A 19,099-nucleotide genomic window follows, 5' to 3' on the forward strand; every position below is an offset into this window, starting at 1 on the left:
TCAATTAATGAAAAATACAAGATAGGTAATGGAAACTTAAATTTCAAAGTTAAGTTGAATGAACAGAACAGTAAGTTCTGGAATACATGTTACTTGCAGGTCACAATGTGTTTTCTTATTTCAGCCATGGAGGGAAGAACAAATTAATGGACTTTGTTCAGAGATTCCTGAAACATCTGAGGACTCAAGAAAGGTTAAGAGCAATCTGGAACACTCAGCTCCTTTTTGGTGACTATCAGTGACCAAATATTTCTGCTACCTTAATATTAAGGCATCCCTTATCTTGCATCTTTGCTTGGTAGGCATTCATAATACATACTGTTACTTCCTGTTTATGTTCTTACTTAACCCACACAGGAACCTCATAATGTCAGGGTTTCATGATGAGAAACTACCTCACTTCTTTCACATTGTTTGCTGATGTCCATCTGCTACTGTGTCTATGTTCCATTTAATTCTCTGATACTTTTGACCTTCCTCCTTTGCCTCATTCTCTAATTTCCAGGAACAGGTTCCAAAGATTGATTTTTGCATAGAACCCAGAAGAGAAGAATGCAGTACAACTGTTGGGCTTCTCATCAAAGCTTAGGGTGGTGCATAGGAGAGTTAGGCTCCGTACGTATTAATGTCCTCAAGGTTGATAAACACTTATTTATCATGGGACATAATGCATTCTAATATAATTCTTCTAAAAATATATACTACAATAAGATCACCTGAAGCCATGGGGGAATATCTCAATTTCTGTCCAAATACGTCTTTTCCTATAGAGTTACAGAAATGAATATCTTTCCGCATTTGAGGGAGAAACCTACTCTGGAAGGGAAGGTCAGGAAACGTCAAGGAGTAAAGCACTTTATTGGGTTGATGTTGATTATATGAAGCACTAATGATGCTGATCCAGAAGGTCAGCAGTATATTAGTGACAGCCACAAATCACAAACTAAACCACATGATTTCCTTTTTATAGGCGACTTAAAACGCATTATTTAAAATGATTTTAAAAGATACTGAGAATTGAACACATCTCAGATTAGATTTAAATTCTGAAAAGTTTTAAACTCAAATCCTGCATACGTCTTGACATAATCACCTGAGTGGGGGGGGGGGGGAAGAAGACACTTTTTTTTTCTCCCGCCACTGTATTTGTAAAGTTTCATCAAAAACCTTCTGAATGGAATAAAATTTTTTATCATTGAAAAGTGTGCCTTTAGCAAGTAGGGAACATTGTGGAGTTAGCTTAAAGAATAATACAACCAACTCTTCTCAATTTTAGATATATATTATTTATGACTTTTGAGGCATAGTCTTTAGTACCAATGATGTTCTAGCTATTTAACCTCTACTCTATAAATTATTGAAATACAAGGGTTAAGGATAAAGTCTAATTAAGGTAACTGTTACCAAAACTATTTTTGCAGCATTTCTTTGAATGAGCAAATGAATAAGAAACTGTTTATATAGTCACTACACAGAGTAATCCTAGTAACCCAAATGCCTTTGATGATGACTGGTAATACCCCGCTGGTAATATTCATGCATTTAAAGCACTCTCCCTTAAAGCTCCCAAGGCGCTCATGTGATCTCTACACTTCTTTGTGTTGAAGACACTTGCATCATCTCAATGTCATTTAATAGAATAACAAATCAAGGAAAACCAAAGTTAAACACCTTTTTCAAGACGGTTCCAGGCAAAGTAAGAGCCATGGCTAAAAGGTCTTGCATCCTGATTGGGATGAAAGCTTGCTAATAGCCTGCTGAGTTCCTTTGTCTGTGATTGCATCATATATTCCTAGTCTACAGAACTGTATTAGAGAGGCAGCAAGGTAGGGTCAGAAGCAGAGTGTCTGAGTCAGAGGGTCCACAGCTGGGTCCCACATCTGCTGCTTCTGCTTTGGAGATCTCAAATCAGTTGTTAGTTTCCATCATTCAAATATTTCTAATGAAAATCATATCTAATACTGGCTTGCTCTAAGAATAAAAAGAACATGATATATGTAAAAGGGATCTGTAAATAGCAGAGCTACAAAAATATTAAGTCTTTTGTATGTGTGTGTATGTGGATGTTAATATAGCCAGATTCCTCAAAGATAGATCACTTGGCTAATAAACTGCCCAGATAATTTTTTCCCTCTTCTTCCTTCTTTCTTCCTGCTGTATTTAGCCATGCTACCTGTTCTTCTTGAAAGGAGATCATGAATAGGGCCATTCCCGATTTTCTACTTCACTTCCAGGAATAAGAATTACCTGAATCGTTAGAGTCACTGTGTGGATTAGATGTCCTTAATTACCATGTATTATTTTAATGTTCCACCTTGATGTTTGTACTTCTTAAATGAATGGCAATTTAGCAAATTAGCTAAGCAGTGGGAATTATAATTTTTTAAATGAGATTTTTAAGTACTGTTCTGTACTTTGTTGACTCTAAAGGGAAAAAAACAGCATGTTCAGCAAATGCATTTTTTAAAGCTCAATAATACTTGCTGTGTTCAAATGAGTCTCAATTAAAGGCTAGAAGATTGTGTCAGCTTTCAGCACTGCAGAAGCTCTGGCTAATATTTGTTTAGGTGCTTTGCTGGTTAACTTGCATAGAATCAAGCCCAGACGTGGTTACCTTTGTTTCTTCCTAGAACGTGTTTACTGTCACTAAGTCTGACTTGGTAACTGAAGGGGGATGTAAATAGGAACCTGTGGAAGGATCCACAGATCAAGTTGGTGCCCCTGTTTCAAGTCTATCCTTTGGACTCCTAGGAAATCCATGTGACAGTGAGGCACCCTCATCCCTAGAAAATCTTTAGATTAAGTCAAAATAAACAGTGACACTCAACAACGGTACATAGCAGGTGGCACTAGCATGGTTGACGATCCTGGAGCACAAATGGATCGAAACAGCTTGCTCTGGTTTCCAGTGGGAATCACATAGATGCAGAACCAGGTTGGCAGCGCTTTGCTGTCAGATCTCACTCCATACCTGGGCAAATGCTTCTTTCTTTGCTGAATACACTCAAAGAAGCAGATACTTTGTATGTCTGATGCATGATTCTTGTTTTATCAAAGTATTTGTGTATCAAATTAGGTAGAGGCCAAAGAATCCTCTTGTGTCCCTAACTCCCAGAACTTCTGCATCTTAGATGGATTTCCAAATAGCTCTGGTTGTTTGATGTGTCTTTTTCTAATGTCATTGGCAAGTGAGATGCTTAGTATTTATATCTGTTACCCAGAGTTGTACATACCCAAGAAGTTGTGTGTTCTGGAGATGACACAGTACAAATTAACGACGTTATCATCATTTGAAAAATTACCTTTGAATCTTGACAACTAAACAGACATAATTCCGGTTTTCTCAGTGAAGTCTTCTAGTGCAAAGAACTGATTATAAAATTAAATGTGAAATCCTGGTCAATATTATCATGCAAAACTGTAGAATCATCTTTTATAAGCACAATTTTTGCTGTGGCTTTTTTTATTTTTTATTTTATTTATTTATTTATTTATTTTTTTCATTTTTCTGAAGCTAGAAACAGGGAGAGACAGTCAGACAGACTCCCGCATGCGCCCGACCAGGATCCATCCGGCACGCCCACCAGGGGCGACGCTCTGCCCACCAGGGGGCGATGCTCTGCCCATCCTGGGCGTCGCCATGTTGCGACCAGAGCCACTCTAGCGCCTGGGGCAGAGGCCACAGAGCCATCCCCAGCGCCCGGGCCATCTTTGCTCCAATGGAGCCTTGGCTGCGGGAGGGGAAGAGAGAGACAGAGAGGGAAAGCGCGGCGGAGGGGTGGAGAAGCAAATGGGCGCTTCTCCTGTGTGCCCTGGCCGGGAATCGAACCCGGGTCCTCCGCACGCTAGGCTGACGCTCTACCGCTGAGCCAACCGGCCAGGGCCTGCTGTGGCTTTTGACATAAGCACTAGGTTTCGGAAAGTAGCTATAACTATCATTTACTAAGAATGCAACTTTTTACAAAACCATATAATGTATGACATGTAATTTAAAATTTAATGTTCCACTGTGTGAAATTTCCAACTGTTCTGTATAAAATGTAATTTTTTTTTAAGTGGAGTAATGACTTTGATTTCTTCATAGTCCCCCTGGATAAAAGCATTAAATGAAATTAGATCAAGTGCAAAGTAGATGGCACTATAATTAAATTGGAGAAATTTTAACCAACATAACTATGAATGTGTAATACAACTAGCTGCATCGTCTTGGCCATAAAATATAGCCAGTATCTCCCCATTTGTGCGTCCCTAGTCCCATATTGTACTGACTGCAATAATATTCTAATCTCTGTGCTGTGATAACCCTATGATTAAGCACTTTTATTACAGAAATGCCGCATGACTGCTGACCTTTTCCAGTTTGTTCTTTATAGGAAAGCACAAACCAAAGTGGAAAAAAAAATCTAGGAAAGCCAATAAATGAGTAAATGGAGCCTTTCTTTAGCGAATCAAACACTGCCACCAGGGGAAACTCTAGCATTCAGAGTGTACACACATATCCACCTACATTGTTTATTTTCAATTTGTTCTTTTCTCTTCTTTGCAGGTGCCCAGAGATGTGATAAAGGACCGCTCGACTCCGTCTCCGGGCTGAGTCGAAGTGGGTCCCTGCTCTTGATCTTCCTTTGGTTTTGTCTAGGAAAAAAGAAAGCTCATGAAGCACCAATATATGTATCATTTCATCTCAAGAAAGTCAAGTTTGGACAGTTCCCTTTCAAGAGCACATGCTTTTCAACACCTAAAATTATCTGCTGGCCCTGCTGACCTTTAATTTAATTTAAGTCCTTTATAATTGATATATTATTATGATCATATTCACTGCATTAGTTTTTAAAATGACAATAAAACATACGTGAGCATAGAACTTTCAAATGTTTCAGAAACTTTTAAAAAATTAAAAAAATATATATTTTTAGGGAATATCAGGGAGGGAGACACAGAAATATAGAGTTGCTTCTGTATGTGCCCCGACTGGGTAATCACACTGGCAAGCTTCACACTTAGGAATGATGTTCCACTCAACCAAGCAATCCGGCCAAATTTCAGAAAATTATTAAAGTATTAAATAAAATATCTTACTCCTTCTTTCCTGTTATTCTACACCCATATCCCAAATTCAATTATCTATATATTTTCTTTTTTTCCTCCAGAAAATATCTAATATATATTTTATATCTACACATGTATTTTTTTGCATAAATGGAAGTTTACATTAAGATCTGTTTACATAGTATTTTTTCATATTATAATAACTTGTAAATCATTCTAAATATGCATATTATAGTCTTCTCACATTCTTTTAAATAGCTAAGAGTATGCCAAGTTAAAGATATAACTTGCTTTATTTATTTTGCTATTTCCCTGTTATGCACATTTAGATTTAGCCAATTTAAAGAAAAAACTGTTTTTGCTAATCCAGCAATAAAAATTCTTAAACACAGAGCTTTGTATTGTTATACCAGCATACTCAGCAAATAAATTACCAGGAGTATGTGTGTATATTCTAAATTTTGGTATATTTTCATTCTAAAAATTCACATTCCCAGCCACAGGGAATTGATGGGCTTGCTCTACAACACACATCGAAACTATGACATATAAAATGAATACAAAACAAACATTTTGATAGTTTAAAAATTCCATATTCTTATTAGAATTTGCACTTTCAAAATTATGAATATGGATTAGAATTCATTTAAATATTTATTGTCCATTTGAATTTATTTTGACAAAGCCTATTCATATTTTTGCCAATTTTGAAGGTAAATTGGTACTTTTCTATTAATTTGTAAGAGCTCTTTGTGTACTCGTGGCCACTTTTTTGTTATATACACTGCCAATAGTGTTCCCGTTTTGTTAATTGACTTTCTATTTAGTTTATGCAGTATAAAAATGTTAAATTTTTATGTTGCCAGAGTTATCAACATATCCATTTATGGTATCTAGACATTATGTCCCATATAAACAAACTGTCTTCACTCACAAATTCTTTTTTAAAATATATGTATGCATTCTTCCAACATCTTTATGTCTTTGCTTTTTTTATTTTTAACAATTAAATCTTTAATTCAATTGGACTCTATGTCAATAAAATTATGTAGAGGTCTGCTATTTTCCAAAGGAATATTGCCCAAGATAAATAAATAAATTGATTATATATCACATTAAGAAACAGTCTTTATTTGGTCAGTTGATCAACATACAGTTTAATCATAAATAAATCATTATCTATTATAATGATTGCAAAGTATAAAATTAAAAGCTATTCTTTATTTAAATTTCACTATTACATCTTTATAGTATTATGAAGCCCCTTTGATTCCTCTCCATCATAATAATAATTTGGTTTAGTTGCTACCTTAGGGAAAACCTGTAACTATTATCAATGGCTACTGAGTGCCAGGCCCTATTCTAGATCCTCAGTACTTATTGTTTCAATAAATACTTAAAAATATGAATGAGATAAATATTATCATCCTCCATTTACAGACGAGAGAACTAAAAGGTCTAGTAACATGTCACATAATCACAAAGTCATACGATTACATAGTCCCATGATCACACATGAATCCAGTATGTGCTGAGTGTCACATAAGCTAATATGTATCATTGTCCCTGCCCATCTGAGCTTGGACTCCCAAATCTTTCAAAGAATTTAACCATTCTCTATTCCAGCCCACCCTGGGATACTCTTAATGACCATAAAATAGGATTTTTATTTTACTTCTAAACTCTAACCTAATGTTATATATTAAAAAAATTTACTTTGTCCTTTATATGTTGAAATAATGTATAAAATAAAATATATTATTATAGACTTGAAAGACTAAAAACAGATTAGAAAACACAAAGTAGAACATCAAAAGGAGCACTTTTTTTTGGGAAATTCATGGCTGAACAAAGCACAATTCACTGTTTTGCTAAAAATTAAGATCATGTCTTTAGGTGTTCAACCTATTCAGGGAACTCTTATAAGTTGTGTCTGAAAATGTTATCATTAATGTATCAGGGACTAATTTTAAATATATTTAAATGTGGAAATACCCAGAGTTTTAAGACAATGTCTACAGAAATGTGGCAGGAACAGCCAGTAGCTGCTTATGCAGTATCAGTATCCAAATGTCAGGTGGAATTACAAAGCTAACTACAAAATAGACCAGATTAGAGATTTCTGATGGTCCAGAAGCCAATTCCCTTCTCAGTGGAGAAATCTCATTAATAGGTGAGATTTTCTAAATCAAACAACAGCAATTTTAGAGTCTTAAAAATTACCCCTCAAAGGCAAATGACAAAGAACTGTATCTGCCTTGGGCTTGCCTCTAAATGGAAGAAAAAAGAGTTTTCTTGAAAAATTTTAGTCACAATGTAACCCACATGCAAGATTGGGGTTGAAAAGCATTTCACTTAGTGATCTAAAATCTCCCAAACAGAGAAAAGAAATTAAAGTAGTCTCAGGTTGGTGGCTCCTAAGTAAAAAAAAAAGTTACAAATAGAAAACAGCTCATTTAAAAAATATGGAGGTACAGAATATTTATGACAGCAATATTTATAATTTGCAGATATACACAAACACATAAATATATACATCTATGTAATACACATATGTATTCATGTGTGAGACTAGAAAGAAGCCAATTGTCCATATACAAAAGAATGCATAAATTTTGGTGCAGTCATGCTTTAAGATATTGCAATTTCCATTAAACTGGATTCAGGTGGGATTAAATGGTAAAATGAATGAAATTTTAGCATAGAAATATCTCAAAAACATTCTATTGAATACAAAAGCAAGAAATAGAAGAACACAGACAACATGGCAACATTTTTATAATATTCACACACATGCAAAACTAAAATTAATTAGTATTTTTTAAGGGAAATTTATATGCTGTAAAATTTTGCATACTCACATGACTACAGTTCCATACAAAGAGATAGAAAAATATAGTCTCTAGCTGGGGCACCATGTGTGCCTTTTCAAAAGGCATTAGTAAAAATCCTATTTCTTAAATGAGATTTTTGGTGTATTATGAGGATTTGTAATATTTTCATCTACATATATAGTATATATTTTTGAATGTAAAGAAAGTATTTTACAATAACAAAAAAGGACAAGGCTAAAGTCGTATTGGACCATTTAACAGCGGAACCTGACTAAACTCTGGGGTAGTGATGGTGGTGGTGGGCAATCAGTTGCTTAAGATGAATGACTCAGAGTTAAAATCTGAAGGAGAAATAGTGGTTAATAAGATAAGATGAGGGGTAGCAGAGGGAAAAGCATTCCTGATGAAGCAAATAAAAGAGAGGGGTCACAGTGTCTTCACACCTCACTCTGAATGATTATCTTAGGTGGAGGAGACATTTCATCTCTCTCTTATAATTAAAAGGAAGGAAGAGATTAATTATACATGGAGGTGAACATACAGGTGTGAAGGCAGGAAGATGAGATAGCTCCTATCTGAGAAATTTCCTTCCTTTTCTTTTTTTTCCCTCCTTCCTTCCTTCCTTCCTTCCTTCCTCCCTTCCTTCCTTCCTTCCTTCCTTCCTTCCTTCCTTCCTTCCTTTTTCTCTCTCTTTTTATTTTGTGAGAGAGACAGATAGGGACAGACAAGAAGGGAGAGAGATGAGAAGCATCAATTCTTCGTTGCAGCACCTTAGTTGTTCATTGATTGCTTTCTCATATGTGCCTTGACCGGGGGCTACAGCAGACCGAGTGACCCCTTGCTCAAGCCAGCAACCTTGGGCTCAAGCCTGTGAGCCTTGCTCAAACCAGATGAGCCTGCTCTCAAGCCAGGTGACGTCGGGGTTTCGAACCTGGCTCCTTCATGTCCCTGTCTGACGCTCTATTCACTGTGCCACTGCCCAGTCAGGCTCTCTCTCTCTCCTCCCCCCCCCCTCTCTTTTTCCCTCTCTCTCTTTTTCTCATTTACTTTGGAGGTGAAGTCAAATGCTAAGGATAAAGGTTTAATTATTAGGAGCTGGTGGTTTGAAGACAATAAGGAATGCTTGAAATATTTGTTGTGGAGGCTGTCATGCCCTGAAGGGAAAATGATAGATTTGTTGGGGAATCTGAATGCCCTACCTAGTTGAAGCTGCTAATACTAAATTTAGAGGAGTTCCCATCTGCCCTCGTGTAGGTTTTGTCTCAGCATTTCTTAGCTACCTGTGTGCAGGCCAGAGAAAATGGATGGTTGGTTCTTTTGAGTTCACAGCTTTGCCAGATGGAGACAGAAACAATTCAGAGGTGCTGAAGTTTAGAGTATACATAAAAGAGACTTTACAACTATGAACTGTGAAAGCTAAGGTAGAAGGAAAGAGGAAACAGTGAGCTACCGGGAAGAAGGTAAAGATTTCAATGATCTGGGGGTTATCATCAGGTCAAAAAAATGTAAATGAGTAACATGTTAGGGGAGGAGGTACTAGGTCGTTAAGCAGGGCAATTAAATAAGCAATTTCAGTTATTGAGTAATACTCAGGATAATTTTCAGAAAAAAATAAATATTTTGTTTTACACTCTAATGAGTTAATACTTTTCAACAGCACTTCATGTATTTGCAATGTTTCCTTAGCTTCTAGCATGCTCTGGGCTTTAGGCTAGAAACTTTGTCTTTGTTATTATTTAATTCTCATCTTGTTAGGCATTAGTTTTTCCATTTATTGAAAAGGAAACTAGGCCCTGGCCGGTTGGCTCAGTGGTAGAGCGTTGGCCTGGCGTGCAGAAGTCCCAGGTTCGATTCCCGGCCAGGGCACACAGGAGAAGCGTCCATCTGCTTCTCCACCCCTCCCCCTCTCCTTCCTCTCTGTCTCTCTCTTCCCCTCCCACAGCTGAGGCTCCATTGGAGCAAAGATGGCCCCGGCGCTGGGGATGGCTCCTTGGCCTCTGCCCCAGGTGCTAGAGTGGCTCTGGTCGCAACAGAGCGACGCCCGGGAGGGGCAGAGCATCGCCCCCTGGTGGGTGTGCCAGGTGGATCCCGGTCGGGCGCATGCGGGAGTCTGTCTGACTCTGTCTCCCCGTTTCCAGCTTCAGAAAAATACAAAAAAAAAAAAAAAAAAAAAAAAAAAGAAAGAAAGAAAAGAAAAGAAAAGGAAACTAAAGGTCATAGAAATTGCATAATCTGCCAAAATTCAAAGTGGGAGGGCTGATACTGAATTCTCAATGATTTGGCTTGAAAGTTCACACTCTTTCCATCTCACCATAGTAGATTACTGACAACTACGAAGTAGACTCTTACTAGACATATTTATTTATGTGTTATCCTGCTGATTAAAAATGACTCTAGCTCTTTGACAGGAAATATTTTCTCTGTTGTCTTTTTTTCTCCCATTTTACTCCTTGCATCAAAAGAAATACACACTAAAAAATACTCCCTCTCCAGTTTTATTTTAGGTTATGTTTCTACTTCTCCTCATGTCCCCTCTTTTATGTCATAACATGCTTTAAGAACACATATTTTATCGCTTCTCGGCCTTTTGGCTAAGATCAAGTGTAGTATCTGTTCTTATCAGTCTAATAAGAACACATATTTTACTATTAGAACATATATTTCATTTAAATATTAATTCAGAATTCTGGTTTAAGATGACCTTTAAAAAGCCCTTATTTAAAAATTATAATAAAATATAAAATATATGAATTTTTATGCCTTTAATTATATAGTTTTGAAAGCAGAAAATCATTGCAAACCCAAATGAAATTTAAAAAGCCAAAATCAGAGTGAATAATGTAACTTGTCTTAGAAATTGGTAGATTGTTGTGGAAACAAATAAAATTATAGAGAATTTAAAGAGTATTTATCATCTATAATTAACAAATATTTATCCATGACTCTGTCCAATACAGAATGTCCATTCTTTTCACATGCTCATGGAACATTCACAACGATTGATTTTGTTTTGCCAAGACAACTTTAAAAACATTCCAAAAAGTAGAAGTCAAATGGGTGAAAAAAATATTCCCAAACAAGCTATTTGGTCAGGGTGCTAGGAGGAAACTGCTTTAATTTGATAGAGAATGTCTATCAGTAACAAAGGGAAAATTTATATTTAATGGGTGACATTACAAGCTTCACAGTTTTTGTAATTTGTAGAAAGGCCAAAACTTTCAAAAGAAAAGAAAGAACATGTCAATTCATTATGAAAAATTTCAAAATTACAGAAAACTTGGCCCTGGCCGGTTGGCTCAGCGGTAGAGCGTCGGCCTGGCGTGCTGGGGACCCAGGTTCGATTCCCGGCCAGGGCACATAGGAGAAGCGCCCATTTGCTTCTCCACCCCCTCCCCCTCCTTCCTCTCTGTCTCTCTCTTCTCCTCCCGCAGCCGAGGCTCCATTGGAGCAAAGATGGCCGGGGCGCTGGGGATGGCTCCTTGGCCTCTGCCCCAGGCGCTAGAGTGGCTCTGGTTGCGGCAGAGCGATGCCCGGAGGGGCAGAGCATCGCCCCCTGGTGGGCAGAGCTTCGCCCCTGGTGGGCGTGCCGGGTGGATCCCGGTTGGGCGCATGCGGGAGTCTGTCTGACTGTCTCTCCCCGTTTCCAGCTTCAGAAAAATACAAAAAAAAAAAAAAAAAATTACAGAAAACTTGAAAAGTAAGGAATGCCTAGTTATTTTCAATATTAAGAGTGTTGTGCTTTTCCTTCCAAATTTTTACTGAATTTATTTTTTATACTATAATTACATAAATTGTAACTATTAGGAACAACTGGAATGCTCTCTCTCTCTCTCTCTCTCTCTCTCTCTCCCCCCTGTCCTTGCAAATGCCTATGAATTTATAACTATTTCAAAATAGAGTAAAAAATTAGTTTTCATGCTGTGTCTAGGTATTGATCTGGTGTTACTGATTTTGAGTGCAGCATATCGAGGACTTTACAATGCTTTCCACACTGGAGAATCTCAGCTGCATGAGAACCTGGCGCTGAGTTGTGTGTTTGGGAAGGCAGCCCTTCCTTAACGCATGTTACTTCCATCTTTTATAAAATTGTTACACTAAACTAATCTTGTTAGAATATGACACTTCACTGTCTTACTGTTACAGTCTTACTGTTACAGTCTGTCATAAAATTATAGAAATTATACTTCTACAAAACAAATGTATATATTTTTATATCTGTCACCCATGCATTGCATGAGATGTAGATGACTTATGGTTGTTATTACTAATATTTAAAACAGAGCCTTGTCTACAATAGGGAAATATTTTAATGAAGAAATGAACAAAATAAGAAAAATACTTCATTATCATATATTTTTTATGGCACTATGTATTTTCGTATTTATTGATTATTGGAAATTCGGCCACATGCTTTGTTTGTCAAATAATTATTATCATTATCATAATGGCCATTTCTTATCAGTTTATTTCTGAGAAAAATACTCAAAATACTGTGCTTAGAAGCAATTTTACATTTCACAGTCATCTATGTTTTCTATCAATTCTGATACAATTATTTTCAATTTACTTGTTTACTTACATCTTGAAGTAAATATTTTGCTGAATGTAACATATATATGGAAAAAACTCAGCTAAATCAAAAGTGTGCACTTTGCTTTCAGGTAGGTACTGATCTTGAATAACTAAATCAGGAAAAGACTTTATAAAGAAAGATATAGATATCTACAAATGATGTATCTCCCACAAGTCTGCTTTTCTGTAAAACTCTGTCTGGTACACCCTTCACCCAGCTTCAACAAGTATGAATACCTGTACAGTCTGGTTTAGTTCCACCCGCTCCATGCCTTCAGTTTCTTTTGAGGTAAATTAGAGGCTTCATATCTATCTATCTATCTATCTATCTATCTATCTATCTATCTACCTATCATCTATCTCTGTATCTACCTATCATCTACCTATCTATTTTCTATCTATCTATCTATCTATCTATCTATCTATCTATCTATCTATCATCTATCATCCATCAATCATCTTTTATCTATTATGTACATACATAAATATATGATAAAAGTTTTTAAACTGGAATCACAATATATATCACATAAATATATTACCATATTTTTAATATTATCAAATATCCAGTCATTGGGGAACCACGGCTTTTAATTGGGATTCTGAGATTCCCAAGGGCTACAGAAAGTGTCATACGAACAGAAACGGGTGACTGTGGCGCAGGAAAAAGCTACCAAGTAATGCACTCAGTCAAGAAGCCTCATTTTTGTGTATCTACCTTATAAAATGAGCTTCAAAATGGGATTTTACTCAATGAAAGAACCCTGTCATTTAAAGAAAATGGATATGACTAAATAGGTATTCTTGAGTCAAAGTAAGAGAGTAGTATTATTCTTTCTTCAGACTAGAAAAAAATGTACACTTAGTAGAGGAGTGTATTGGATAATGCAGTAGATGTTTTAGCTTTACCTAATTTCTGGTCTGGATGATATAGTATTATATGGCTTAAAAAGCTTGCTACTCACAACGTAGTGCAGAGATCGAGGTAAATCAGTTACCAATGATTATTAGTGTTATCTAATCAGGTGCTTTACTGGTGTCCTTATATAATCACTTCAGCTGTTCTGTGTGAGGAATTTAAGTCACTGATTGGGGAAAGTTTGGGAGGAGCATTTATGCAAGAATTGGCTAAAAAGACAAAGAGAGAATTGTTTTAGAATTCAATGTCAGGACTTCAATTTACTTTTAATAGACCTCTTATTGAGTTAGAAGAAATCAGAATAATGTCACAGGATTATTACAAAAGTATGTAGCTCTCTCCTGAGAGTAAGAAACAGAACTATCTAAAATAATTTTTTTAAAATATGAGAAGTCCAAGCACAAAACATCAGGAAATAAAGTGAGGAATTAAGATAAACTAATATTAATAATTCAGGAATTTTAAAAGTATTAACAACTACAGGGTTTTTTTTTGGGGGGGGGGTTATGACAGTCCCTACATACAACGTTTTGAGTTTACAATGCTCACTCCCATAAAAACTTAAAAAAATTGAGATGTGAGTGTTTACTACTAAAGATTTGGAAGAAAGTTTTTCTAAGGTAGAGGATGGGTTGGCCAAACTTCAGGCTGAGGCTCCAGTGATGACAGATTCAGTAAGGTCTACAGGGTCTACAGAGCTGTTATGGATGTCTTGCAATGCTATAGGCAGATATTGGAAGGGAAGAAGTCATCAACCTTCCAGACTAGCCTGGAACAATTCTTTATAAAGGTAAAGAGGCCTGCAACAGATCCTGTACCCTCTACATCAGCTGTTCTCGAGATGAAACACCTGTAGCCCAGGTAGGATCATCTCCAGCATCTCCTGCATGTGAAGGCAATCCTGATTCACCTGACCCAGTATCTTTAGAAACTTCTGCAGGTTCTCTTGTCTCTAAAGCTTCCTCCTCCCAATAGATCACTCTCCCCCACCTTGCAATGCCCCTTCCAGGGTGCAAGCCAACTACAGGATAAAGGTAAGGGATTTCTTTACATGAATTTTTAATTATTTTTTCTGTTATTACAGTACAGTGTATTTATGTACTTTTCTTTTTTTCTGTGGCTTAATGGTGTTTTTGTGTTCTAGATTATGATTTTACAACTGTGTTAGGATAGGTAAATGACTTAGGATAGGGTGTATTTTGACTTACACCAAAATTCAGGTTACGTTACTGCCATAGGAATGGAACTGTGTTGTAACCTAAGGACGCCTGTACAATAAATTAAAAAAGTAGATAAAGATTAGCTTAAATAGCCTAAGGAGCAATAAAATTTCTTTGTTTAACTTAAAAACTTACAAATGACTCTTTTTTATTGATTTTAATTTATTGTGTTTACATAGATTCAAGTGTCCCACTGAATATATTCCCCCACCCCTGTGTTCCCCTCAACATCCCCCTTGCCCCCACGCTCAGCATCCTCCCTCTTCCCTCCAGGATTTGCTTTCCTGCTCTCTATAACACTGTGTTATGTATATATAATTTCACCAATCTCTTCCGTTTTCTGATCCCATTCTCTCATCCTTTTCACTCTGTCAGCTTTCCCTCTCGTTTCTTTGATCAAGCCTTTGCCTCTATTCTGTTCCTCAGTTCACATTGTTAATTGGATTCCTCAAATGAGTGAGATCATATGATATTTTTCTTTCTCTGCCTGGCTTATTTCACTTAACATAATAGTTTCCATGTCCATCCATGTTGTTGTAAAAGGTAAGATTTCCTTCTTTTTCATGGACCCATAGTATTCCATTGTGTATATGTACCACTGCTTTTTAATTCACTCATACACTGATGGACACTTGGGCTGTTTCCAGGTCTTCGCTATTGTGAACAATGCTGCTATCATTGTTCACAATAGCGAAGACCTGGAAACAGCCCAAGTGTCCATCAGAGGACAAGTGGATTAAAAAGCAGTGGTACATATATACTATGGCAGGGGTCCCCAAACTACGGCCCGCGGGCCACATGCGGCCCCCTGAGGCCATTTATCCTCCCCCATCACACTTCCGGAAGGGGCACCTCTTTCATTGGTGGTCAGTGCCGCAAAGCACGGCGTCACTCACGTACAGTACTACTTCCGGTGATGCGGGATGCACGCGTCAAGGCTCTGGAAGTGCATCATATCACTTGTTATGGCTAGCAGTGACAAATATGGAACCGGACATTGACCATCTCATTAGCCAAAAGAAGGCCCATAGTTCCCATTGAAATACTGGTCAGTTTGTTGGTTTAAATTTACTTGTTCTTTATTTTAAATATTGTATTTGTTCCCATTTTGGTTTTTTACTTTAAAGTAAGATATGTGCAGTGTGCATAGGGATTTGTTCATAGTTTTTTTTATAGTCTAGCCCTCCAACGGTCTGAGGGACAGTGAACTGGCCCCCTGTGTAAAAAGTTTGGGGACCCCTGTACTATGGAATACTACTCAGACATAAGAAATGATGACATCGGATCATTTACAATAACATGGATAGATCTTGATAACATTATATGGAGTGAAATAAGTAAATCAGAAAAAACAAAGAACTATATGAACCCTTGCATAGATAGGACATAAAAATGAGACTCAGAGACATGGACAAGAATGTGATGGTAACAAGGGGTGGGGTGGAGGGGTGGGGAGGGGGCGATGAAGGGGAGAGAGGGGGTAGGGGGAGGGAAGGGGCACAAAGAAAACCAGATAAAAGGTGACAGAAGACAATTTGACTTTGGGTGAGGGGTACGCAGCATAATCAAAGGTCAAAATAATCTGGAGATGTTTTCTTGGAACATATGTACCCTGATTTATCAATGTCACTGCATTAAAATTAATAAAAATAAGATAAAAAACAAAAAACATGGGAGTGCATTTCTTCTTTTGAATCAGTGATATGGTGTTCTTAGGTTATATTCCTATAAGTGGGACGGCTTGGTCAAAGGGCAGTTCCATTTCTAATTTTTTGAGGAATCTCCATACTGTTTTCCAGAGTGGCTGCACCAGTCTGCATTCCCACCAGCAGCGCGGGAGGGTTCCCTTTTCTCCACATCCTCACCAGCACTTATTCTGTGTTGTTTTGTTGATGAGCGCCATTCTGACTGGTGTGAGGTGGTATCTCATTGTGGTTTTAATTTTCATTTCTGTAATGATTAGTGATGTTGAACATTTTTTCATGTGCCTATTGGCCATCTTTATGTCCTGTTTGAGAAGTGTCTATTCATTTCTTTGCCCATTTTTGTTGGATTGTGTATCTTCCTGGTGTTGAGTTTTACAAGTTCTTTATAAATTTTGGTTATTAACCCTTTATCAGATGTATTGTTGAATATGTTCTCCCATTGTGTGGTTTGTCTTTTTATTTTGTTCCTATTGTCTTTAGCTGTGCAAAAGCTTTTTAGTTTGATATAGTCCCATTTGTTCATCCTGTCATTTATTTCACTTGCCCATGGAGATAAGTCAGCAAATATATTGCTGCGAGAGATGTCGGAGAGCTTACTGCTTATGTTTTCTTCTAAGATGCTTATGGTTTCACGACTACATTTAAGTCTTTTTATCCATTTTGAGTTTACTTTTGTGAATGGTGTAAGTTGGTGGTCTAGTTTTATTTTTTTGCAGGTATCTGTCCAATTTTCCCAACACCATTTGTTAAAGAAACTGTCTTTACTCTATTGTATGCTCTTACCTCCTTTGTCAAATATCCATTGTCTATAAAAGTGTGAGTTTATTTCTGGGTTCTGTGTTTTGTTCCATTGATCTATATGCTCGTTCTTATGCCAGTAACAAGCTATTTTAAGTAAAATGGCCTTGTAATATAACTTGATATCAAGAAGTGTGATACCACCCACTTTATTCTTCTTTTTCAAGATTGCTGAGGCTATTCATGTTCTTTTTTGGTTCCATATGAATATTTGGAATATTTGTTCTATATCTTTGAAGTATGTCAGTGGCATACTTTAATAAGAATTGCATTGAATTTATAAATTGCTTTGGGTAATATAAACATTTTAATGATATTTATTTTTCTTATCCACGAACACAGTATATGCTTCCACTTGTTTGTATCTTCCTTGATTTCTTTTATCAATGTTTTATAATTTTTCGAGTACAAGTCTTTAACCTCCTTGGTTAAATTTACTCCTAGGTATTTTTTTGTTGTGTTGCAATAGTGAAGGGGATTGTTTTCTTAATTTTTCTTTTAGACAGATCATTGTTAGTATATAAAAATGCCTCTGATTTTGGAGTATTAATTTTATATCCTGCCACCTTTCTGAATTCATTTATCAGGTCCAGTTTTTTTTACTGTGACTTAAAGGTTTTCTATGTACAATATCATATCATCAGCAAATAATGATAGTTTTACTTTTTTTTTCAACTTGGATGCCTTTCATTTTTCTCTTGTCTGATTGCTGTGGCTAGAACTTCCAGAACTATGGTGAATAAGCATGGTGAAAGGGGGCACCCCTGCCTTGTTCCTGATCTTAAGGGGATTGCTTTTAATTTTTGCCCATTGAGTATGATGTTGGCTGTGGGTCTGTCATAGGTGGCTTTTATCATGTTGAGGTATGTTCCCTGTATTTTCACGTTGCTGAGAGTTTGATCAGAAATGGGTGCTGGATTTTATCAAATGCTTTTCCTGCATCTATTGATATTATCATGTGATTTTTCTCCATCCTTTTGTTTATGTGATGAATCACATTGATTGATTTGCAAATGTTGTACCAGCCTTGCCTCTCCAGAATAAATCCCACTTGATCATGATGTATGATTTTTTTTCATGTATTGCTGAATCCAGTTTGCTAATATATATTTTGTTGAGAATTTTAGCATCTAAATTCATCAGGGATATTGGCCTATAGTTTCTTTCTTTGTATTTCCTTTGCCTGGTTTTGTAATCAGAATTATGCTCGCCTCATAAAAGGAGCTTGGAAATTTTTTCTCCTCTTGAATTTTTTGAAATAGCTTGAGAAGGATAAGAGTTAGCTCTTTTTTTTTTTGATATTATTATTATTTTTTTCTGAAGCTGGAAACGGGGAGGCAGTCAGACAGACTCCCACATGCGCCTGACCAGGATCCACCCGGCAGGCCCACCAGGGGGCTGTGCTCTGCCCATCTGGGGCGTCACTCTGCTGCGACCAGAGCCACTCTAGCACCTGAGGCAGAGGCCATGGAGCCATCCTCAGCGCCCGGGCCATCCTTGCAATGGAGCCTTGGCTGCAGGAGGGGAAGAGAGAGACAGAGAGGAAGGAGAGGGGGAGGGGTGGAGAAGCAGATGGGCTTCTCCTGTGTGCCCTGGCCAGGAATCGAACCTGGGACTTCCGCACGCCAGGCCGACGCTCTACCACTGAGCCAACCAGCCAGGGCCTAAGAGTTAGTTCTTCTTTGAATGTTTGGTAGAATTTGCCTGTGAAGCCATATGGCTCAGGGCTTTTGTTTGTTGGGAGTTCTTTTGATAACTATTTTGATCTCATTTGTTGTAATTGGTCTATTTAGGATTTTGATTCTTCCAAATTGATTTTTGAAAGATTATATTTTTCAAGGAATTTTTCCAATTTCACCTAGATTGTCTAATTTTTTGGCATACAGTTCTTCATAGTATTTTCTTACAATCGTTTGTATTTCTGCTGTGTCAGTTGTTACTTCTCCATTCTCATTTCTAATTTTATTTACTTGAGACCTCTTTCTTTTTTTCTTGGTGAGA

The 19,099-nt window shown here is 37.0% G+C and overlaps 1 protein-coding gene and 1 pseudogene across 1 annotated transcript in view; one reads left to right on the plus strand and one right to left on the minus strand.

Moving 5' to 3' along the window:
• The window catches only part of KCNH8 (potassium voltage-gated channel subfamily H member 8), a 330,485-nt gene that overhangs the window by 133,912 nt on the left and 177,474 nt on the right, over positions 1–19,099 (minus strand). Inside the window, exon 4 of the mRNA XM_066350928.1 lies at positions 4,508–4,635. Within this exon, the coding sequence (XP_066207025.1) occupies positions 4,508–4,635 (128 nt within the window). The remainder of the gene's footprint in view (positions 1–4,507; positions 4,636–19,099) is intronic.
• Positions 10,455–10,589, plus strand: LOC136382735 (U2 spliceosomal RNA; annotated as a pseudogene).

The sequence above is a fragment of the Saccopteryx leptura genome, chromosome 10 (assembly GCF_036850995.1).
Source record: "Saccopteryx leptura isolate mSacLep1 chromosome 10, mSacLep1_pri_phased_curated, whole genome shotgun sequence".
Lineage (NCBI taxonomy): Eukaryota > Metazoa > Chordata > Mammalia > Chiroptera > Emballonuridae > Saccopteryx > Saccopteryx leptura.